We start from the raw sequence: 25393 nt of genomic DNA on the forward strand, positions 1-25393 counted from the left end.
GCTATATTCGCAGGACCTGTAAATCTGCTGTCTCCTTTCATCATGGTAACCTGGGGCAGCAAGGTTCCCCGGGCCTTCCCATTCAATTCCAGCCATTTCTCCACACTCTGAAACTTGCCAGTCCTCTAGGATGGTTCCTCTGCAGGGGTCCTCAAACTACGGCCCGCGGGCCACATGCGGCCCACCGAGGACATTTATCCGGCCCACCGAGGACATTTATCCGGCCCGCCGGGTGCCGCTGTCTGTCCTGCTTAGCAGCCGACTCGTCCTGGGCCCGTAGTGCACATAGGAATTTGTTCATAGTTTTGTTTTTTTTTAAACTATAGTCCGGTCCTCCAACGGTCTGAGGGACAGTGAACTGGCCCCCTGTTTAAAAAGTTTGAGGAACCCTGCTAGTGCTTCCTTCCCAGAGAGGGTCAGGAAGGAAACCCCCCATGGCTGCTCCCCTCTCCTACACAGCAGGCCCGGCCAAATGGCTTACGTTTCCTCTGAGGCTTGAGATCTCTGTTCACTGGAGGAGGTTCCAGGTCTGCAGGTAGCTTGGGCAGTGGGCTCGCGATGCTTCCTGAGCTCATGGGGATGTAGTCGTCAGGGCTGCACTGGGTTCGGAGACAAGCAGCGGCGATGTGGGGGCCCATGGGCACATAGCCGTCCTCGGCACTGGCTGATGTTGTGGGGTACATTGGGGAGAACCTGCTCGGCTGCAAAAGAACAGGTACAGGTTGGAAACCACAGAACAGTCATGGAAACTGCTGACCGGTGGGCAGCCTCATCTATGCACAGGGTTTCGGTTGCCAGTGATCCAAGAATAACTCTGAACTTCCTTAGGAAAGTCAGACGAGCCTCTTACTCGAGCTCTGCTCCTGGACTCATTGTGTGAGGTAGGTGATGACTTTCCTAGATCTGATGCTGGAAGACAGACGGTTATGAATGGATGCAAATGCTTTTAGTACAAAGTGATGCCTTCAGAGAGTCTGCATCTGCTGCCTGCTCAGACTGTTTAATAGCAGTGACTCGAGTGTATTGACATTTTGATGTTTTTGAAACTATTTTCCTTAAAGCTGAAAATATTGACAAATGGCTATGATTAGCCTTTCTAAATAAAATGAAACAAAACAAAAAAAAAAAAAATAAAGACTTCAAGGGCTTAAAGGAACTCAAAGGGCCAAACTCACCAAATTTAAACTCAGCCGCTTGTCTCGGTGTCTTAAGGATTGGCCTTCTACATCAGCTGTAAGAAACAAGATGGGGTGGTGAGATATTCAGGACAACATCCCTTTAAACTAGGGTCCAGGCCGGGCCAGTGTGGCTCAGTGGTTGAGCATCGACCTACGAACCAGGAGGTCATGGTTCGATTTCCAGTCAGGACACATGCCCGGGGTTGCAGGCTTGATCCCCAGTGGGGAGCATGCAGGAGGCAGCCGATAGATGATTCTCTCTCATCATTGATGTTTTTCTCTCTCTCCCTCTCCCTTCCTCTCTGAAATGAATACAAATATTTAACAATTAATCAGTCAATGAACCAACTAGGGTCCAAGAACCTATGCACTCTGGGACCCTGGCCTCAGCTCCCAAGAGGCAGAGAAGCGTAACAGTTTCTATACAGCAAGTCTAGTTGGGCAGTCAGAACAGATGGAAATCAGACCAGATTTGGAAGAAGTTTGTGTATGATAGCTTTAGTTGTCTCTGTGAGTTAGGAAGAGATGTGGCATGTCATTAACAAATGCTTGTATTTATTACATAAATTTTCTGAGCTTAGAGATGGTGGAGACAGAACTGGAGGTTTGAGGAGAGGGGAGAAGGTGTGAGACACCCCCGGTGCTGATCAGGAGAGTAGGGTGAACAGAGAAGTGACAGCATTTGCCCAGCAGCACTGAGGGCTCGGTTGAGATCTGTGACCATGAATCAGCGACTGTGATTTTGTGCAGCAATAGTCAGCTACTCAGGTACAGGCATGGAGAGAGAGGAAAGTTGAATTAAGACCAAATTAGAAACTTGTCAGATGGGTGTGACATAAAAATGTAGAATACTAGTTGAACTGAAAGAGATGTCCATAAAAAAAGTAAAGTTTAAAACGAAGTAAAATTTTAAAAAAATTAAAAGATCAAAAAATAAAGTTAGTGATCAACATGGAGTTGCTGACTTTTTATTGTGCTAAGAACATTAAGAACAAAACCTGAACTTATACCCATCACCATTATTTAATAGAAATATATTTTAGGTTCGATCGCTTTCTCCCTCTCCCTTCCTCTCTAAAGTCAATAAAGATATACAAGAAAAAACAACAACACAAAAAAAAAGAAATATATTTTAAATGTTTGTAACTATGTAAAAAAAAATAATAATAAGAGGGGATGTCTATAAGGCAGCAAGATACGTGGGTCTAGACCAGGAATGGGGGACCTTTTTCCTGCCAAGGGCCATTAGGATATTTATAACATTACTCACGGCCACACAAAATTATCAACTTAAAATGAGCCTGCTGTATTTGGTCAAACATTTAACTAACTCACCCCTAATGCCTTGGCAGGGCCAGACCAAAGGATTTCTCGGGCCTTATACAGTCCTCAGGCCGGATATTCCCCACTCTTGGTCTAGACCAGGGGTGGGCAAACTTTTTGACTCGGGGGCCACAATGGGTTCTTAAACTGGACCGGAGGGCCGGAACAAAAGCATGGATGGAGTGTTTGTGTGAACTAATATAAATTCAAAGTAAAGGAGCGGAGGGGAGAGCAAGAGAACCGGATAGAACAGCCCGATCCGGCCCGCGGGCCGTAGTTTGCCCAAGGCTGGTCTAGACTCTAATCCTATATAATAAAGAGCTAATATGCTAATTAGACCGAACAGCAGAATGACTATCCAGATGACCGTCCAGACGACCTTCTGGATGAACCTGGAGCTGTGAGGGCCAAGCCCCTTGCATGAATTTCGACTCTCTTGAGATATAATGTTTGGGAATTAGCAGTTTAAAGATGTCAACCAAAACCATAAGAATAGATGAGATTCTCTAGGTTGCAAATGTTAAGTGTAAAACCCAGAGAGTCCCAATATTCAAAGAGCAGGAAGATGAGCAGTGGCTCATTCCAACGGTGCAATCGCAGGGTAATGAGGCAAGTCAGGGGCAGGGCCTTCCAGCCTAAGGAAGGAGAGAACGGCCAACAATGCTGACTGCTGGTGGCAAGTGAGGCAAGTGCTTTTAGCACATGCGGACCAGAGCAAAGTGTCCCCCGAGAAATTGGAGATGTCAAAGGTCAGGCTGTCTCTGAGAAATAAACCAGAGTCAACATCATCTTAAAGTGAGAGAATAACTCCCATCTCCGAAAGATGTGATGGAGCTTGATGGAATTAAGAATGTGTATTATAGCCCTAACCGGTTTGGCTCAGTGGATAGAGCGTCGGCCTGCGGACTGAAAGGTCCCAGGTTTGATTCCGGTCAAGGGCATGTACCTTGGTTGCAGGCACATCCCCAGTGGGGGGCGTGCAGGAGGCAGCTGATCGATGTTTCTCTCTCATCGATGTTTCTAACTCTCTATCCCTCTCTCTTCCTCTCTGTAAAAAATCAATAAAATATATTTAAAAAAAAAAAGAATGTGTATTATATATGCACATATATGTATGTATGTACGCTTCTATGTCTTCGAGGCTGCAGAAGTACCGGGGGTAAAAGCTACTCTGCAGTCATACTATATAGTTTAAAATCTCTACTCCCACCACTGATTAGCTGTGTGACACTGGATAAGGTACTTACACTCTCTGTGTCTCAATTTTGTAATCTGTAAAATCAGACTAATAATAGAATCTATTGCATAGGACTGCTGGAAAGGTTAGATGCGTTAGTGCGCACGAAGGGCCTAGTACAGTGCCTGGAATGCATAAAGTACTTAGATCCTAAAAATTATTATGGACGTTGTTGATAAAGAATATGTGAACACAGTCCCCTAACTCCCTTTCCATGACCAGATCCCTACTGAGGTCACCAAATAATACCAATATAAAGAAAACTCTGCCTGTCCGGTGTGGCTCAGTTGGTTGAGCATAGTCCCACGCACCAGGAGGTCACAGTTCAATTTCCGGTCAGGGCACATGCCCGGGTTGCAGGTTGTATCCCCAGTGTGGGGCATGCAGGAGGCAGCCAATCAATGATTCTCTCATCATTGATGTTTCTCTCTCTCTCTCTCTCTCTCTCTCTCCCTCTCTCTCTCTCTCTCTCTCTCTTCTTTCCTCTCTGAAATCAATAAAAAATATTTTTTTTAAAAGAAGAGCCAGGCTTCTCTCCGTACTTTAATATTTGCATCCAACACTTACCTTTCCAGGTTCTCACGTTATCTAAACCAGAGAGGGAGATCCTTCTTGGTGCCGCAGTGCATTCTGGCTTTCTGATGCTGCTGTGCCCACTCCACAGTAGCTGCTCCTCTTGGCGCCGTTCAGAGAGATGAATTGGCTTAGGCGGGCGGGGAGGTGGCGTGTTGGACACAATGTCTAGTTCTTTTACCCCGTAGGGTAAGGAGCGTTGGTTTTTATCTACCTGAAGGGTGGGATTTAAGGAAGTTTCCAGCAATGGTGAGGAAAAGTGGTCCCTGGCTGGCCCATTGATATCTCTGCTCCAGGTCAGGGCAGCCTGAGGCCTTGTGGGAGGTGCCTCCTGAGACCCATTCCTCTGGGCTGAGGGGTAAGCCAAGTTAATGTAGGGCAGCGGCTGCAGGCCATCGACAAAAACATCATCGAATGAAGTCTGTTCCAATGAACGGTCTGAGTTCGACCAGCTGTCACATCTGGTGGGTAAACTGAGGGAAGAAAAGCATGAACATTTGACTGCAATGGAGCAGGTGCCTGGCCGCTGTAGTTGGTCCCACAGCGACACTGCTGATACAGACTTGGCAGAAATCTGAAGGAGAAAGCCATCCACCCACCACAAAACCCAGAGGGGCCTCACTCCCCGATCCTCAACGATCAGCTTTTATTTGACTTCTGTAGCTACATTCCCTCTACAACCCTCAGCCACACCAACCCCTGGATGCAGAAAAAAAAATAGTTGGTGGTTGTTGTTTTTTTTTCATATGAAAATGCAAGGTTAGAAGTGAAAGCCACAATGCTGAAATCTATGACTCATTTTGTTGAGTATAACGCATGCTTCACCCTTCATAGCGGTTGACAGTGATCTGGCCCCACCTTGTCAGTCGCAGGAAGAGAAGCGAGGGCAGATACACCCGCTAGGAGATGCTACAGCTAAACGGGCTGACTTGGGCAGGCGCACTGAGCATATCTCAGTGACAGGCCCTGCAAGAGGAGGCAGCGTGGGCTCTGCAAACAGAGGAGAGTGCGTGGGAGAGGCCTGGCTCAGAGAGTCTGGCGCATGAGCATACCTGGCGTGGTGCAGTCTTCCACTCTCACAGTTGGACAGAATCAGATAATCAGGAAGGAAGAGCAACTCTGACTCACTTCTGGTTTCCTCAGTGGCTATGGTATTAGAGTGTGGGTCATCTCTTGGCAAGGGGGAGCTGACAGCATGGGCGGTGTGAAGGAAGCTGGCAGGGGATGGCTGGAGGGAGGAGGGCGTGTGAGTGAGGCTCTCCACGGAATCTGCTGGAGGAATCATTTCCCAGGTTAACGGTTAGGAATGGCTATAACACTCACTAGCAATTTCTCAAACAGCATTTAAAGAAGCCAAATAGAAGATGCAAATCACAGCTGGTGTTTGTACTGATGGAGGAGACCATTTCCCCAAGCTATAAACAATGTCTGGGAAAGAGGGCCAATGTTCCAAGAGTGAAGTGTTGAATCAATTAAGAGGGAAAAAAAAACCACCCCAAGCATTCATGGTATAAAAATCTGCAGTTAAATAGTCTACACACAGCTTCTTTATGGCCTAACCTCAGGCCTGCATCACTATTTATTCACTCAAAAAATATACATATATATATATACACATATATATATATTTATGCATGCCAGATACATATGTATGTACTATGTATGTACTTACATATGAATTTTTATGTGTATATACACTGCGTGGCCAGATTATTATGATCTCTGAATGCATAATAATCTGGCCACTCAGTGTATATCCTATATAATAAAAGGCTAATATGCAAATTGTCCCCGTGACCAGGAGTTCGACCAGCAGGCAGGCCAGCCAACCGCCCATGTCCCTTCCCCCTGGCCAGACTGGCCGGACCCCACCCATGCACGAATTCATGCACCGGGCCTCATACATATATATATATATATATATATATATATATATATATATATATATACGCACACACACACACACACATATATATATATATATACATACACACACACACACACACACACACACACGCACACACACACACGCACGCACAGTGTGGCCAGATTATTATGCGTTCAGAGATCATAATAATCTGGCCACACAGTATATGTACACATGTATAGATAGATGTCTATGTCTACAGGAATAGGCAAAAGTAGATTTACAGTTGTGAGCATGCAAAACTTAGTTTATTCTTTTTTTAAAATATATTTTTACTGATTTCAAATAGGAAGGGAGAGGGAGAGAGAGAGAGAAACATCAATGATGAGAGAGAATCATTGATCAGCTGCCTCCTGCACACCCCACACTGGGGATCGAGCCCGCAACCTGGGTATATGGCCTGAACAAAAATCGAATCGTGAAATGACCACTTCATTTCCTTTTATCTGAGTGCTGTCAATAGGTTGACGCTCAACCACTGAGCCATGCTGGCCGGGCAAATTTATTCTTGTATTATTATTTATTCTTATATATTTTCCATGCAAACAACTTTAAACTAGTTTTGCCCACCCCTCTATATAGAACACCTACTTTGCACCTAATATGGGCCCAGAACTGTTTTAACTCTGCCAATACAGCTGAGACAAAGACTCTGCCCTTACTGTCCACCCCAGGAGACAGACAAGTAACACATAAATAAAGAACACTGTTGATGATAGAGTGTTAATGACGTAGAAGGAAAAGGAAGGGAAAAATGGGGTGTTGTGATGGTTAGTGAAGCCCACATTTCTCAAGGAGCATAACATTCAGAAATTCCCAACGAAAAGCCTGCTTTTATTTCCCCTTTGAACCAAGTTGGCAGGAGTTCAGAACTCCAGAGGCAGAGTGACTCAGAAAGGCCCGGGTTCAAGTCCAGGCTCTACTGTCTAGCTGTTGTGAACGTGGGCAATTTAGCTTCCTGCTCCGAGTTTCCTTCTCTATACAGTGGAGACGCAGAAGGATCTAGGATCAGACGAGCTAATGTGCAAAAGCATTTAACGGAGCTCCTGGCCAGAGTCTGCACAATTTGCTGACTGCCTCTGCTGCTGGAGACAGAATCAAACGCTATGTGTGAAAAGCCACAGAGAGCCCTTTGGGTGTGGTTCTCCAGTGAAGAGGACTCTGCCCTCACATCCTTCTAAAAACGCAGGGGAGATCCAGGGAATAAAAGAGGTCATAGGGGGTTTCTGGCTTCCTCCAACTTCGTGCCAGAGCTTTCCATTTCCTGCCTGGGGCCTTCCTCATTCCTGTTCCTCTTTGAATATTAGGAAACATGTTATGTATCTCTGTTTTAGGATAACTCCTGGGTGAGGAGAGAGAGAGAGGAAACACATAACATGACACACAAATATATATCTAGTTTGGGCTGAAGGTAGGGTGGCGAAGAGTGAGCGACAAGGCTGGAGGGAGTCTGCTTGCTCGCCATGTGAGAGTCCAGCCAGGGCGCATTCACTGCCACTCGCTAATAAGCTTCATCTGTTGTAGCAAGGACAAAGAGCTCTCCGTCACTTCATTTCCTTTTATCTGAGTGCTGTCAAAGCTCAACAATGTGCCTGAATAGCCTCACTTAATGAGCTTCCCTGGTTCCATGGAAAAAAAAAGGCCCTAGCTCCGTGGTTGGCAAACTGCTGCTCGCGAGCCACATGCGGCTCTTTGGCCCCTTGAGTGTGGCTCTTCCACAAAATACCACGGCCTGGGCGAGTCTATTTTGAAGAAGTGGCGTTAGAAGTTTAAGTTTAAAAAATTTGGCTCTCAAAAGAAATTTCAATCGTTGTACCGTTGATATTTGGCTCTGTTGACTAATGAGTTTGCCGACCACTGCCCCAGCTGGTTTGGCTCAGTGGATAGAGCGTCAGCCTGCAGACTGAAGGGTCCCGGGTTCCATTCCAATCAAGGGCACATGCCCAGGTTGCAGGCTCAATCCCCAGTAGGGGGCATGCAGGAGGCAGCCGATCAATGATTCTTTCTCATCATGGATGTTTCTATCTCTCTCTCCCTTCCTCTCTGAAATCAATAATAATATGTTTTTTTTAAAAAAAAGGGGGGTTGGGGGGGGGGGGACTTGGTCCTGAAGAAACACTTTCACATGCTTGTTGCAGAGATGCAGCTCTGACTCTACACCGCCACCTAGCGTTCAATGAAGGTACTGCAGCAGCTGATGCTAAGCATACAGTGACAGTGGAAATGTTGAAGCAACTGTTGACCACAGGATTCAGGAGTAAGGTTGTTGTCTACCAGACTAAGGGTACAAGAAATCAGATGGGCCCAGCTAGTGTGGCTCAGTGGTTGAGCGTCGACCTATGAACTAGGAGGTCACAGTTCGATTCCCCGTCAGGGCAGTGTCCGGGTTGTGGGATTGATCCCGTGTGGGGCGTGCAGGAGGCAGCCAATCGATGATTCTCTCATCATTGATGTTTCTATCTCTCTGTCCCTCTCCCTTCCTCTCTGAAATCAATAAAAATATATTTTTTCAGAAATAAGATGGTTTGAGGATCAGGGCATGCTGCTCGACAGAAAACCAATGAAGGGGAGTGAATTGTAATCCTAGGGGCATTACACTTGATATATTACATAGAAAAGGCAGTGTGTGTGTGTGTAAGAGAGCATGAGAGAATAAAGAGAGGAGAAAGAGCCTTATGAATCATTTGCTCCCACTGCACAGAAATGGCCCAGAATTAACGTGGGACAAATTTCCCTTGCACAGACCTTGAACCAATTAGAGATCTGAGGAATTCATCCCTGCCTATAATAAGTAGCCAAGTTCTATCTTTCTACCATCTAATCCTAAGCAATACAATAGGTAACAGAGAAGCTGGAGTTCCACGAGTTTTTGAAAGATGGTGATACTAATATTTCTAAAGAATCATCAGCAGCAGCAGCAGCACGGGAAAAGTCAGCGCTCTACAGGACGTCCTCACCCTCGTTTTACTTTCACTGAATGCATTCTCTGTGGCTTATGAGAGCAAAGGCACAGAGCAGCTTCGAAGCCATTGAAGTCCATAATGCTCAGTGTGTGGAAGTTAAAAATCAGGTGAGCCCGGCCGGTGTGGCTCAGTGGTTGAGTATAGACCCATGAACCAGGAGGTCACGGTTCCATTCCCGGTCAGGGCACATGTCTGGGTTGCAGGCTCGATCCCCAGTAGGGGGCGTGCAGGAGGCAGCCTATCAATGATTCTCTCTCATCATTGATATTTCTACCTTTCCCTCTCCCTTCCTCTCCGAAATCAATAAAAATGTATTTTAAAAAATCAGGTGAAAGGGCGAAATTTCTGGTACTGTATCTGGTGGGTGGAAACAGTTCTGATATAAATTAGCCGGCCACCCCTTCAGCAACAGGAACCCGGACTCTGCTCTTACCTGCACCATCCTCCAGGTGGCCAAGGTTGCAGACTTGGCTGATGCTGTGTACCCACACCTGCATTTCTTCCTCGGTCTTGGCCACCAGATAGAACGTACGAGAAGTAGTCTTCACGATGAACACGAAGTTATTCTGGAATTCCTTCCGAACGAAGCCAGGGCCCGCATGCTTCCACACCGCACACTCGCTGAGGTCTATCACACGAATGGGCTTGCTCGAGTGTTTGTTCCTGTAATACTCCAAGACGTCGGGGTTGCCACTCATGCGGCCCCGCCGGAGGACAAACCAGCGCTTGCGCCAGGCCTGCAGAGAGGCAAGTCAACAAGGAGTTACTGGACCAATTGCTCCTGCTTCTCACTCTGCCAAGCACCTATTTCATGACAAGGACAGCAAAAGGAAGTCAATCAGCCATTCGAACAATGAAAGGCTGAATGAAAGTCCACCCTGTTTGGATTAAAGGACTAGTGCGCCATCTTCAAGTCTGCTTTATTCTTTTGTTGCTTTACCCCACCTGAAGATATTTTCCCGTTGCTTTTTAGAGAGAGTGGAAGGGAGGAGGAGAGACAGAGAGAGAGAGAAACAACGATGTGAGCCCTAGCCGGTTTGGCTCAGTGGATAGAGTGGTGGCCTGTGGACTGAAGGGTCCCAGGTTCGATTCTGGTCAAGGGCACATGCCTGGGTTGTGGGCTCAGTCCCCAGTAGGGGCCGTGCAGGTGGCCACAGATCAATGATTCTCTATCATCATATGTTTCTCTCTCCCTCTCCCTCCCTCTCTGAAATCAATAAAAATATATATTTTTTAAAAAGAAACATCGAAAGAGAAACCAAGATGGTGGCATAGGTAAACACCTAAACTGCTGCCTCGCACAACAATTTCAAAACTACAACTAAAAGACAAAACGGACATCATCTAGAACCACAGGAAGGCTGGCTGAGTGGAAATTCTACAATTGAGACTCAGAGGAACTGCAGAAGGCAGAGGTACCGAGGCACGTGCGGAGAGGGCGGGCAACTGAGTACGCGGCTGGCTTTCTCAAGCGGGAGGGAGACAAAAGCTCCTGACTGCACTGAACTCCAGTTCTGGGCGAGACTCTGGGGACCCAGACTCATTCGGGGAGTAACTGGACTGTCTGGCAGCGGGCGAAACTCGAGGGCGGCTTTCTCTCAGAGGTGCTTGCAGCGATTACCACGGGACACTGAGACACAGGGACCTATTAGGGCAGGGCTGACGGGAAACCAATGCTGTCTGCTCCACCCTGAGACTCCGCCCCTTCCAAGCTGAGCACAGAGGCTTTTGCAAGTCTTGTCTCATAAGAGTGTCTCGAGCACAGAAGTTCTCCCAGCGTAGACACAGCTGATCCTCACAGCCAATTGGCCTGGAGGTCAATTCCTCCCAGTGATACCAACAACAATCAAGACTTAACTACAACAAGACTGTGCACACAGCCCACAAAGGGGTGCACCAAGAGTGTCCACCTCAGGTAACTGGGGAGGCTGAGCCACTGGGCCCTATAGGACACCTAGCACACAAAGCCACTCTATCAACTCAGGGAAGCAGCCAAAATGCGGAGACAAAGAAACAGATCACAAATGAAAGAAATGGAGGAAAGCAAATGACTGGATATAGAGTTCAAAACCATGGTTATAAGGTTTGTCAAGAATTTTCCAGAAAAGGCCGATAAATTTAGCAAGACCCTCAAGGATATGAAAAAGGACCAACTAGAAATTAATCATACACTGACTGAAATAAAAAATATTATACAGAGATCTAACAGCAGACTAGAGGATCGCAAGAATCAAGTCAAAGATTTGAAATACAAAGAAGCAAAAAACACTCAACTGGAAAAGCAAAAAGAAAAAAGAATCCAAAAATATGAAGATAGTATAAGGAGCCTCTGGGACAACTTCAAGCGTACCAACACCAGAATTATGGGGGTGCCAGAAGAAGAGAGAGAGCAAGATACTGAAAACCTGTTTGAAGAAATAATGACCAAAAACTTCCGCCAGCTGGTGAAAGAAATAGAATTACAAGTCCAGGAAGTGCAGAGAACCCCAAAAAAAGGAATCCAAAGAGGACCACACCAAGACACATCATAATTAAAATGCCAAGAGCAAAAGACAAAGAGAGAATATTAAAAGCAGCAAGAGAAAAACAATTATTTACCTACAAGGGAGCACCCATACGACTGTCAGCTGATTTCTCAACTGAAACTATGTAGGCCAGACGGGAGTGGCAAGAAATATTCAAAGTAATGAATAGCAAGAACCTAAACCAAGATTACTCTACCCAGCAAAGCTATCATTCAGAATTGAAGGGCAGATAAAGAGCTTCACAGATAAGAAAAAGCTAAAGGAGTTCATCACCACCAAACCAGTATTATATGAAATGCTGAAAGGTATTCTTTAAGAAGAGGAAGAAGAAGAAAAAGGTAAAGATAAAAATTATGAACAATAAATACATATCTATCAACAAGTGAATCTAAAAATCAAGTGAATAAAAAAATCTGATGAACAGAATAAACTGGTGAATATAATAGAATCAGGGGCATAGAAAGGGAGTGGACTGACAATTCTCGGGGGGAAAGGGGTGTGGGGGGTGCGGGAAGAGACTGGACAAACATCGTACACCTATGGATGAGGACAGTGGCGGGGGGTAAGGGCAGAGGGTGGGGTGGGAACCGGGTGGAGGGGAGCTATGGGGGGAAAAAGAGGAACAATTATAATAATCTGAACAATAAAGATTTATTAAATTAAAAAATTAAAAAGAAACATCAATGTGATAGAGGCACATCAACTGGTTGCCTCCCGCATGGGCCCTGAGGGGATTGGGGGATAGAGCTTGCAACGGAGGTACAAACCCTTGACCGGAATCGAACCCATGCTCTATCCATTGAGCCAAATCAGCTGGGTCTCAAGTCTGCTTTATTCAATGATGATAGGATGGGTCATTTGGGGGGAGTGTAGTAATAGGATTCACACCCACAGGTTGAAGGACCAGAATTATACAATCAATGCAGCAAAGGCATGTAATATAAATGTATTTATGCTCAGGTCACAAAACACCGTATTAATGAATAACGAAAAAAGAAGCTTTCTTATCATTATCTATCTTAACCCCAAAGCCAATATCATACATTAAAATCACATGCAAATCATGAGGGCTCACCGTTGTCAGTATTATCTGACATTGTTATATAACTTCTAGAGAATTGCTCAATCAGAAAAATCATACACATTGGAGAGAAGAGAGGATTACCATTATCTGATGTTGATGATGGTCTTTCTAGAATACCCCCAAGATGATTAAAATACAAATACAGTTCTAAGAGAATTAAGTAACAGGTGGCTAGTTAGATTTCTTATGTGAGAACACCATGTTCTAAGTCTTTTACCACAACCCCTTTAATCTCCAAATCTATACTATAGGAGATATTCCTATTTTATGTCCATGTTATGTCTGAAAAATCTGAGATGGAACTAATGTGCCCACGGTCATACAGCTACGGTGCTATAAGGAATGGGTTTGAACTCAAGTGAGGGTCAAAGGATCAGTAATGAATGTGAAGTAAAAAAGTAGAGAGGATCTGCAGCCAATTCTCTCTGATGTCTGACTGTAAAGGGGAGAACTCTGGGCCCAAGGAATTATTTTTTAAACATGGAAGGCACACGCATTCCCAGCCCTCCCCCCCGCCCCGCCCCGACCTAAATCACAGTGTTTCTCAACCACAGATTGAAATGCCGTACAGGACATCTGCAAACAAATGAGTTTTGCTTGTCAGAAAGGCCGGGAGTCAGGAGGGCCAGGAATTGTCTGGCTTGCAACTATCAGCACCCTGTTGAGAACCACTTTAACAATTGAAAGGAACTTTCCTTCGTGCAGTAAAAATCTTAGAAAGAGTCCATCTTGAGATAAGATGATCCAGCAAAGCTTAGTACATGCTCAAGAAAGAAAAGAGTCCTGGCCAGTGTGGTTCAGTTGGTTGGACATCACCCCATGCATCAAAAGGTTGCTGGTTCCATTACTGGTCAGGGCACAAGCTCAGGTTGTGGGCTCGATCCCCATTACGGGGTGTGCAGGAGGTAGCCAATTGATGCTTTGCTCTTGCATTGATGTTTCTCTCTCCCTCTCCCTTCCTCTCTTTCTAAAAAAAATTAATAAAAATATTGGAGGGGGTGGGGAGAACGATGCTGCAAAGAAACCAGCGCTGAGAGAAAGGCAGACTGTTTCGCATGCCACTGGAGCTACTGAGGAGGAACTTGAGCCTCTGTGGCTCCCCACTCACCCTTGACCTAGAATGTTTGCTGCAGATAGTCTCAAGAAGATGCGCAAATTCCAACGGATAAATAGATAGCTACCTTTTGGGGTATGAGGCCTGGGGAAAGAGGTATTTGCAAGTGACCATAGCCACACTAATTTTGTTGTTGTTATTTTTAATTCTCACCTGAGGATATTTTTCCATTTATTTTGAGAGGGAAAGACAGAGAGAAACACATTGACTGGTTGCCTCCTGCACCTGCCCTGACCAGGAATCAAACCCAGGACCCTTGGGGTCTACAGGCCGATGCTCTATCCACAGAGCCAAACCGGCTAGGGCAGTGGTCGGCAAACCGCGGCTCGCGAGCCACATGCGGCTCTTTGACCCCTTGAGTATGGCTCTTCCACAAAATACCACATGCGGGCGCGCACGTACAGTGCGATTGAAACTTCGCGGCCCATGCGCAGAAGTCAGTTTTCGGCTCTCAAAAGAGATCTCAATCGTTGTACTGTTGATATTTGGCTCTGCTGACTAATGAGTTTGCCGACCACTGGGCTAGGGCCATAGCCACACCATTATTCTGAGAGTCCTCAGTATCTGTAAACTTCCGTGCTGTGTCCTGGAGGCAGGGAGAAAGAAGTGAGGATACTCCTCGAGTCCCTTATCTTTTCCATTCGGTGCCCTTTGCTCAGTGCCCGCCACCTGGCCAGCCTGTGGCCAGCACATGGCTTGCTCTCTGCTGGAGAGAATGGAGCACAGGCCAAGGGAACAGGCTGAAGGGCCGACAGCGGGGCTTTCTTCCATTGGAGGGGCCCGATGTTTGCAGTTGGCAAATGCAAGTGGAGAGATTTATGCTCTGTGGTTTGCGCTTCTGTGCAGTGGCCTGTGTGACAGCAGGAAGTGCGGGGTTCTGCCAGGAGGCATGGTGACCACTGGGACAGGAAGTCTTTTATATCTCTAGCTTATGCCTGACACATTTATAAGACCCACCAGCTTTGACCAAGAGAGCAGGGGGAAAGGGAAAGCCACCGTTTGGAGTGTTCTCCCCTCCCTCCCTGCCCAGGAAACAAGATCTGAGGCAGCAGAGAATCTGATAAAGCACTGAAGAGGGGAAGGCCCGTGGGCACAAAGGACCTGCAATTATGCCTCAGAATAAAAAGCCCTTTTGAGCTTGTGGCGGGGGCGGGGGGGGGGGGGGCGCAGCCGTCAGAAGGAGGACAGTTGGGTTGTTCCATGTCGGGTTGGGCCAGGGGAGGGAAAGCAGTGCCTGGCAGGTGAGCCCTGGCTTGGTTCTGCCATGATGGACAGTATAAAGCTCTGAAGAGATGCTTGGCCACTCAGAAGACAAAGCAGTGTGATGAAGTTCTTTTATTTGTTTCAATTTTTTTAAAAATGTTTTATTTTTGTTCATCCTCAACCGAACATCTTTTTCCATTCATTTTTTTTTTTTTTAGAGAGCGTGGAAGGGAGGAGGAGAGACAGAGGGGGAGACAAATCGATGTGAAAGACACACATCGATTGGTTGTCTCCCTAGGGATAGAGCCTGCAACAAAGGTACGTGCCCTTGGCCAGAATCGAACCCAGGACCCTTCAGTCTTTGGGGCTGATGCTCTATCCACTGAGACAAACCAGCTAGAGCAGTTCTTGTTTTGAGAATGGGAGGAATAAGAGCATGTTTGTATGCTCATGGGAAGTAATCCAGGAGGGAGAGCAAAATGAATGATTCGATAAACCCCTGTAGCAAAAACATGGGATTGAGTGGAGTGGAGATACTAACCCATGAGGAAAGGAGCTCCAGAGTCGCTGTGAGGTTTGGAGTGAGGGAGACGAGAAATGTGGGCAGTGCCTGAGGCAAACAGGAGCCTTGTCCTGGTGTCCCCTGGGAATATGGGCTTCCCTGTGACAACGTGGGCCCAAGGAAGGGGCCTTGGCGATGAAAGAATGTCACGTATGCCCTAACCGGTTTGGCTCAGTGGATAGAGCGTCGGCCTGCGGACTGAAGGGTCCCGGGTTCGATTCCGGTCAAGGGCATGTACCTTGGTTGTGGGCACATCCCCAGTAGGGAGTGTGCAGGAGGCAGCTGATGGATGTTTCTAGCTCTCTATCCCTCTCCCTTCCTCTCTGTAACAAATCAATAAAATATATTTTAAAAAAAAAAAGAAAGAAAGAATGTCACGTATGCCTGCTAAGGAAAGTTTTCATGGGGAGCCTGGGCTACCCCAAACTTTCCAAAGGCCACTTTGGTAGGGATACGTGAAGAACTATGCAATGGGCCCGGCCCGCGTGGCTCAGTGGTTGAGTATTGATCTATGAACCAGGTCATGGTTCGATTCCTAGTCTGGGCACATGCCTGGGTTGTGGGCTGGATCCCTAGTGTGGGGCGTGCAGGAGACAGCCGATCAATGATTCTCTCTCGTCATTGATGCTTCTCTCTCTCTCTCTCTCCCTCTCCTTTCCTCTCTGAAACGAATTTAAAAATATATTTAAAAAAGAAGGAATATGAAATGGGTAGATTCATAGGGTACTGAGTGCTGAGCGGGCCAGTAGGGGTGTCAACCAGGAGGAGAATGCAAAGAGGAGAATGACATGGCTAAGTCTGGTTTTCACTCATTCGTTTTCAACAAGTACCTGTTAACTAGGCCACTAACGTGCTGGACACTGTGCAGAGACTGAGGAAACGGAGGTGAGCAAGCCACAGGCCCTGTCACAGCCTTGTGGGCAGCAGGGGAAGTGGGCAGATGGATAAACAGACAATTGCAGTCAGTGAGATAAGCGCTCTGATAAGGGAAAGCCAAAATGCTATGGCAACACACAAGAGAGGCATCGCTATCAGATCGGTGGGTCTAGGAAAGCTTCCAGAGGAAACGATGGCTGAGTTAAGACTGAAAGGGGGCTGCGGGCACAGCATGTGTAAGTGCAGGTAGTTCGGCAGAGCCATGAGGCAAGCAGAACAGAAAGAAAAAAAAGAACTGTCGCACTCAGTAACCTGAGTAGGATGCGGCATACTGTTCATGCTAAATCAGGCAAGCTAATCAGCATGCTCTCCCTCGGGTTTTTTAAATCTCTACCTAAGAGTTGTAATTATGCAAAAGCAGAAATGATGCCTTCTTGGAACTCTGTTAAGTAGGTGGAAGCAGAGGCTACCTACAGTCCTGTCCCGTAGGGCTTATCAGCTTTTGGAAGTGGGAGACATGTGACAAGGGCCCCTGAAAGCAGTCATCCATACCAAAATGAAGCTCTTTCCTATGAAACAGTGCCACAGGAAGTTATCGAAGACGAAGAGTCACATCATGCCTGGCAGGTGTGGCTCAGTGGTTGAGCTTCAACCCATGAACCCAAAGATTCATTGGTTTGATTCCTTGATTCATTGGTTTGAGGCCCTTGTCACATGTCTCCCACTTCCAAAAGCTGATAAGCCCGACGGGACAGGACTGTAGGTAGCCTCTGCTTCCACCTACTTAACAGAGAGTTCCAAGAAGGCATCATTTCTGCTTTTGCATAATTACAACTCTTAGGTAGAGATTTAAAAACCCCTGGTCGGGGCACATGACCAGGTTGCAGGCTGGATCCCCAGGAGGGGGCGTGCAGGAGGCAGCGGATCAAAGATTCTCTCTCATCACTGATGTTTCTCTTTCTCTCTCCCTCTCCCTTCCTCTCTGAAATCATTAAAAATGTATTTTAAAATTTTTTCAATGTCCTAGAGTAAATTATAGTGTGTAGAGGGTGCCCATTTGAGTGATAAAAACATAAAAGTCATTTATTGAGCCATACATTTTTAAAGTGTGGTTTGCTCTATCTATATTTTCTTTTATGATAAAAAGGATTTTAAAACAATCCCTCCGGAGAGGACATATTCATGGATTCATTCAATAAACATTTTCTGAGTCCTAGCCGGTTTGGCTCAGTGGATAGAGCGTTGGCTTGCGGACCGGGTTCGATTCCAGTCAAGGGTGCATACCTCGGTTGCAGGCTCGATGTGTGTGGGAGGCAACCAATCGATATGTCTCTCTCACATTGATTCTCTCTCTCTCTGTCTCTCTACCTCCCTTCCACTCTCTCTAAAAATCAATGGGAAAATAGCCTCAGGTGAGGATTTAAAAACAAAACAAAACAAAACACACCACAGTTACTGAGTGTCATCAGGGGATTGGTAAGCTCACAGAGGGCACGAGGACCTGAGAGCTGCTGTCTTCTGCCCGGGAGATGTTTACATTTTACAAGTGCAGGATCGCAGGCTTCCACAGCTGCACGGACTCCACCTTCTCCCCTCAGGCCTCCGCTGCTGGGCCGCCCATGAGCAGCTTGGGAAGCCAAGATGGAAAAGGGTGAGGTCAACAGTTCAGGAGAGACTGCGAAGATGAGCATCTCCTGGGCCAAGAGGATCTAGAAAGCAGAATCCCCGTGCAAACAAGCACCCACAGTTATGACTCAGAGAAAGAATACAAAAAGGGGGCGGGGGATGGGGAGGAGGGAGGCTGAATGGAAAGTCAGGAGACCTGCATTTGAATTTGGATTCTACTTTGTTTTTTAAATGTGTTTATTTATTTCAGAGAGGAAGGGAGAGGGAGAGAGAGAGAGAAACATCCATGATGACAGAGAATCACTGATCGGCTGCCTCCTGCACGCCCCTGACTGGGGATCGAGTCTACAACCCAAGCATGTGCCCTTGACCGGGAATCAAACCGTGACCTCGATGCTCAACACCACTGAGCCACGCCAACTGGGCAGATTCTACTTTAGACTTTCTGGGTAACTTTGAGCAATTAACTTGACTGCTGTAAACCTCAATCCTGTCATTTGTAAATGAAGATAATAAACCCTGTCCAGCCTCCCTTTTGGTGTAATTGCAGTGAACTACAATGAGAATGGATAGCAAAACGTTATCGATTTGAAAGTAAGTTATAAAATGACAGTTGGATTGTTGGCCCCCAGGGCACAAAGCTGCTTCTCTCCGCTTCCTCGCTGTGCACTGATGGACTCCGAGGGCTTTTCCAGCTCTGACCATCGGAAGATCAGTTTCCCATTGGCTTTTCCCTGCCACAGCCACCAAGCTGAGTCATTATCACCCACCAGTCTCATCTCCAACAACAAAAACCTGCAGTATCCTGCAACCTTGTGGCGAGGTATTCCCGCTCCTTTCTAAAATAAAACCTCTTCCAAGGAAGGTGTATCTAGGTTTTTTTTTTATGGCATTGTTAGAGGAATAATTGAATTTCATCCTCCTGACAGTAAAAGTTGTGTTCCTCTTCTCTTAAACCAATCCAACTTGCAGATTTCACCATTTTCTTTTCTTTTTAATATATTTTTCTTGATTTCAGAGGAGAGAGAGATAGAAACATCAATGATGAGACAGAATCATTGATTGGCTGCCTCCTCCACGCCCCCCACTGGGGATCAAGCCCGAAAACCCAGGCATGTGCCCTTGACCGGAATCGAACCTGGGACCCTTCAGTCCGCAGCCTGATGCTCTATCCACTGAGCCAAACCAGCTAGGGCTTCACCATTTTCTTGATCAAGAGTGACCCACTAGCCGAAACTGGTTTGGCTCAGTGGATAGAGCGTCGGCCTGCGGACTGAAGGGTCCCGGGTTCGATTCCGGTCAAGGGCATGTACCTTGATTGCGGGCACATCCCCAGTAGGAGGTGTGCAGGAGGCAGCTGATCGATGTTTCTCGCTCATCGATGTTTCTAACTCTCTATCCATCTCCCTTCCTCTCTGTAAAAAAATCAATAAAATATATTAAAAAAAAAAAAAAAAAGAGTGACCCACTAGCCCTAGCCAGTTTAACTCAGTGGATAGCGTCAGCCTGCAGACTGAAGGGTCCCAGGTTCGATTCCAGTCAAGGGCACATGCCTGGGTTGTGGGCTTGATCCCCAGTAGGGGGTGTGCAGGAGGCAGACGATCAATGATTCTTGCTCATCATTGATGTTTCTATTTCTCTCTCCCTCTCTAAATCAATAAAAATATATTTAAAACAAAACAAAAAATAAAAACTAGACCAAATTTCTAAAACAACTATTTTCAGACACTGGGCAGCAGTCAGTGCAGGGCTGTGGTAGGAATAAGAAGAGAAACAAAAGAGGGGAAGCCCGCCCTAGCCGGTTTGGCTCAGTGGATAGAGCATCAACCTGCGGACTAAATGGTCCCAGGTTCGATTCCGGTCAAGGGCACATGCCCAGGTTGCGGGCTCGATCCCCAGTGGGGAGCATGCAGGAGGGAGCCAATCAATGATTCTCTCGCATCATTGATGTTTCTCTCTCTCTCCCTCCCTCTTCCTTCCTCTCTGAAATCAATATTTAAAAAAAAAAGAGGGGAAGCCCTATGAACATCCTGGCTTTCAGCCTGTAGTCACATTTCATGTAGTGCCAGGAGAGCACCCCAAACGGAGCATGGCAGTCTTGCAGAGTAGAGAAGACAGAGATCAGAATTCTGGATAGTTGAAGCGGCTGAAATTTGTCCAGCAAAATAATAGAGAGGAGGGTGCTATTTAAAGAAAGAGCTCCCGAAATCTACATAGAAGTTCCCCCATGAGAGCCTTTGGCTGAATAGCAACATGCCCTTGTAGGGTGAAACCCCATGAGGGGAATCCAAAAACAACTACTGGGGTGGGGTGGGAGGGAACAGGCAGAGGTTAACCAAAGAACACGTACGTATAACCCATGGACACAGACAACACAGAGACAACAGCCTGGGGAAGGTCTGGGGTGGGACGGGAGTTGGGTGGAGGGTGGCAAAAGGGGAGAAAATGGGAGACATCTCTAACACTGTCAATAATTTTAAAAATAATTTAAAAAAACATGCAACTACTGAAGACTCAAACTGAATAGCTGCTAGAGCTCACACAGGGCTGAGAGACATTTGAGTTGTGACCAGCTAGCGAGGAGAAACCTGGGACATTCAGCAGAGACTCTGAACTAGCCCTAGAGTATAGGCTGCTTTAGACCTACCCTAAGAAAGCTTTAAAAAGCAGTCTTGGGCCGAAACTGGTTTGGCTCAGTGGATAGAGCGTCGGCCTGCGGACTGAAGGGTCCCGGGTTCGATTCCGGTCAAGGGCATGTACCTTGGTTGTGGGCACATCCCCAGTAGGAGGTGTGCAGGAGGCAGCTGATCGATGTTTCTCTCTCATCGATGTTTCTAGCTCTCTATCCCTCTCCCTTCCTCTCTGTAAAATATCAATAAAATATATTTTAAAAAAAAGCAGTCTTGGAATGAATGAGCTGATCCTAACGTTACTCAATATAGTTTAAATCTTTTTAATGGAAGACAACAAAGTCCAGACAGACAACAGTATAATATTTACAATGTAAAACACCCCAAAATATTACTGAAAATGTAAAGAGGCAGGAAAATGCGGCTCATAATCAGGAGAAAGAATAGTCAATAGACAGAGACCTAAAAATGACAGAGATGATGGAATAAGCAGACACGAATTTTATTTATTATGTTTTTATTGATTTCAGAGAGGCAGGGAGAGGGAGAGAGAGATAGAAATATCATTGATGAGAGAGAATCATTGATCGGCTGCCTCCTGCATGCACCCCCACTGGGGATCGAGCCCACAATCCCAGGCATGAACCCTTGACCGGAATTGAACCTGGGACCCTTGAGTCCACAGGCTGATGCTCTATCCAAACTGGCTAGGGCAGCAGACAAGAATTTTAAAACAGCTATTGTATGTTTGAGATTTAAAGGAAAACATGTACATAATTAGGAGAGAATTGTAAGATCTAGACAAGAACAAAATGGAACTTGTGAAAGTAAAAAAAATGTAATATCTGAAATGAAAAAAAAAATCACTGGATGGGCATAGCAACATATTAGACACTGAAGAGGGGTTAGGTGAACCTGAAGCACAGAAAGAAAGAACTAACAAAATTATCCAGGGAGCTGCTAAAAATGCACACCCCTGAACCTCACTTGTAGATGGCCTAATTTATCAGGCCTGACTTTGGGGCCCAGGAATGTGCATTTTAACATGCATCTGTGCAGTCTGTCATGCATAAAGGCGGCCCCATTTTCAGGCCAAGGATGGGAAAAAAGGAAGTAGTACAATACATATAACTCTGAACCACGATCTCAAAGTGCACCATTTCAGCAGTGAATTCCTAACCTTTGGTGGGCTGTGAACCCCTTAGTGAACATAATGAAATACACAGACCATCTCTCATCAGAAACATGTACATGCACACACACACACACACACACACACACAGAGTTCTGGACTGCCTTCCCTTATTGAACTCGTTTAATGGCCTCAATCTATTTAATTATGATTTACAAAATTATGTTGCCAACCCAAATCTTTCCCAGAATCTTCAGACACATAGAGCCAACCATCTGACCTCTCCACTTACATCTTAAGTGGCCTCTCAAACTTAACATGCCCCAAACTAAACCCTTGATTTCATGCCCCTTCAACCTACTCCTCTTCAAGCCTTCCGACAATATCTCAGTCAATGGTGCCACCATCCACCCATGTTCAAACCTTGGAGCAATCATTGCTCCCACTCTCCACATCCAAACCATTAGCAAGTTCTGTTGCCTCTACTTTCAAAACATTCCAAATCAGTGAATGCATTTCTCTCATGCACCACCCCCACTCACAAAACACCCCTAGTCCAAGTCACCATTGACTCTCACGTGGGTAATTGAACCTGCTTCTCATTGTCCATTCACTCCCAACTCCCCCATAAATTCCTTCTCAATAGAGAAATCAGATACCTTTCAACAGCATTCAGGGGTCCTCAAACTTTTTAAACAAGGGGCCAGTTCACTGTCCCTCAGACCACTGGAGGGCCGGACTGTAGTTTAAAAAGAAAAAAACTATGAACAAATTCCTATGCGCAATGCGGGCCCGGGACGAGTCGGCTGCTAAGCAGGACAGGCAGCGGCACCCGGCGGGCCGGATAAATGTCCTTGGTGGGCCACATGTGGCCCGTGGGCCATAGTTTGAGGACCCTGAGTTGCTCCGTTGAGTAGCCCCTTCCAAAGGCTTCCTAACACCTCAATAATATAAAATCCACCCCAGCTGGTGTGGCTCAGCAGTTGAGCATCCACCCAGAAACCAAGAAGTCACCGGTTTGATTCCCAGTCAAGGCACATGCCCAGGTTGCAGGCTCAATCCCCAGTAGGGGCGGTGCAGGAGACAGCCGATGAATGATGTTTCTCTCTCATCGATGTTTCTCTCTATCCCTCTCCCTTCCTCTCTCTCTAAAAATCAACAAAGATAAATTTGTAAAAAATAATAATAATAATGGTAACATAAAATCCAAACTCATTAGCAAGTCCCACATGAACTGGCCTTGCCCATTTCTGCAACTTCATTGAAACCTTTCTCTTGCTTTTTCACACTGGTCTTCTGAACATGTAAAAGCTCCATCTTGGGGTCTTTGACTTACTTGCTCCTTCTTGGTGTACTCTTTTTAAAAAAATAAGTATTTTTTTATTGATTTCAGAGAGGAAGGGAGGAGAGATAAAAAACATCAATGATGAGAGAAAATCATTGATTGGCGGCTGCCTCTCCTGCACAGTCACCACTGGGGTTGGAGCCCGCAACCCGGGCAACCGTGACCTCCTGGTTCATAGGCCGATGCTCAACCACTGAGCCATGCCAGTCGGGCTTGCTGTACTCTTTTCCCAGATCTTGGCTTGACTGTCTTTCAGCTCTCATCTTCCTGTCACTGAGATCTCAACTTAATTGTCAACTTCTCAGAGAGGCCTTCTATGATCATCCAAATTCAAGGGGCCAGCCAGTTATTCTGTACCATGTTACCCTATATTAATTACATGCCTCTTTCAATACCTAGTGTGTTTTTCTTTCGTTTGAGGTGTAGTGTCTGTATCTCCCCTCTCCCCCGACACCCCCGCCAACCTCCCTGTCCACTAGTACAGTGGTCGGCAAACTGCGGCTCGCGAGCCACATGCAGCTCTTTGGCCCCTTGAGTGTGGCTCTTCCACAAAATAGCACGGCCTGGGCGAGTCTATTTTGAAGAAGTGGCGTTAGAAGAAGTTTAAGTTTAAAAAATTTGGCTCTCAAAAGAAATTTCAATCGTTGTACTGTTGATATTTGGCTCTGTTGACTAATGAGTTTGCCGACCACTGCACTAGTAGAATGTGAGCTCCTGAGCAGCAGAGGCCTTGTCTGTCTTGACTCTCTGGGCCTAGTAGTGCTTGGCACAAAATAGTTGCTCAGTAAAGATTTGTTGAATGAGCCCTAACCAGTTTGGCTCAGTGGATAGAGCGTCGGCCTGCGGACTGAAGGGTCCCAGGTTCGATTCCAGTCAAGGGCATGTACCTTGGTTGCGGGCACATCCCCAGGTGGGTGTGGGCAGGAGGCAGCTGATCGATGTTTCTCTCTCATCGATGTTTCTAGCTCTCTATCCCTCTCCCTTCCTCTCTGTAAAAATTCAATAAAATGTATTTTTTTAAAAAAGATTTGTTGAATGAATTCCATGGTATCACAGACCTCAGTTTAAAACCCTCCTCTTGAGAAACAACCAGTTTTGTGGATTCATAGCAAACCTGGTCATCAGGATTTACTTATCAAATGTTTATGCCCAAGGAGCTGGGGCTGTGATTGTGAACCAGACAGACACAGCCTGGAAGCAAGACCTTACCAGACTTTTAACTCAAACACAGCAAATGCTCTATCCAGACACCGCAGCATGCTGTTCAGGATGAAACTGGGGTGGAAGAGTGATCAGCTGACCATACCAAGGGCCAACTTTTTTAAAAATATATTTTATTGATTTTTTACAGAGAGGAAGGGAGAGGGAGAGTTAGAAACATCAATGAGAAATATCAATCAGCTGCCTCCTGCACACTCCCCACTGGGGATGTGCCCGCAACCAAGGTACATGCCCTTGACCGGAATCAAACCTGGGACCCTTGAGGCCGCAGGCTGACACTCTATCCACTGAGCCAAACCGGTTAGGGCGCTAGGGCGAACTTTTACCAGTTAATAAGAGAGGTTATCAAGGCTGAAGTTTGAGCACTTTATTCCTGCACTCCCTTCTACTAGCACAGTAAAAGAAACCTGGCTGCGTTATAGCAAGGTTTGGGTTTTTGTGTGTGGGTTGTTTTTTTTTTTTCACTTCATGGGTTCCACAATTCACTCCAATAAAACTGAAGTGGCCTGTCTGGATTGTGTCCATTGTCTAAAGACACTGAAATGAACGGAGAAACATCCTGAAATTCTCCGAGGCTGTAAAGAGACACCTCTGATTTAAACTGCTTTTCTGGCAAGAGTGATTACTGTCCCTTTGTTTCAACGGAATTGGCCCCCTGCCCCCTCTGCAGTGGTGAAATCCCAAAGCTATGAAATCATTTCCTTCGCATGTGCACAGGATGGGTCAGCAACCTGCCTTCGGAGCCAGGCTTTCCAACGCAGGCGGAGCGAACAAAACTTCCATCTCGCTGCACTTGGAGCTCGAGGTTCTGAGCCTTCAGGGCTGCTGTCATTTCGGCAATGGCGGTTTTCGACTTCACCTGCCAAAAGTAACG

The 25393-nt window shown here is 46.3% G+C and overlaps 1 protein-coding gene across 1 annotated transcript in view; it reads right to left on the reverse strand.

Annotated features, from left to right (window-relative positions):
• The window catches only part of GAB3 (GRB2 associated binding protein 3), a gene marked incomplete at its 3' end in the record, with an annotated part of 81935 nt that overhangs the window by 11878 nt on the left and 44664 nt on the right, over window positions 1–25393 (reverse strand). Inside the window, exons 2-6 of the mRNA XM_080652941.1 lie at window positions 9635–9938; window positions 5364–5583; window positions 4306–4784; window positions 1176–1231; window positions 482–701 (exon numbers count right to left, since the gene is read on the reverse strand). Coding sequence (XP_080509067.1) covers window positions 482–701; window positions 1176–1231; window positions 4306–4784; window positions 5364–5583; window positions 9635–9938 — 1279 coding nt within the window. The remainder of the gene's footprint in view (window positions 1–481; window positions 702–1175; window positions 1232–4305; window positions 4785–5363; window positions 5584–9634; window positions 9939–25393) is intronic.

This window comes from Plecotus auritus, assembly GCF_963455305.1.
Source record: "Plecotus auritus genome assembly, chromosome: X".
Classification (NCBI taxonomy): domain Eukaryota; kingdom Metazoa; phylum Chordata; class Mammalia; order Chiroptera; family Vespertilionidae; genus Plecotus; species Plecotus auritus.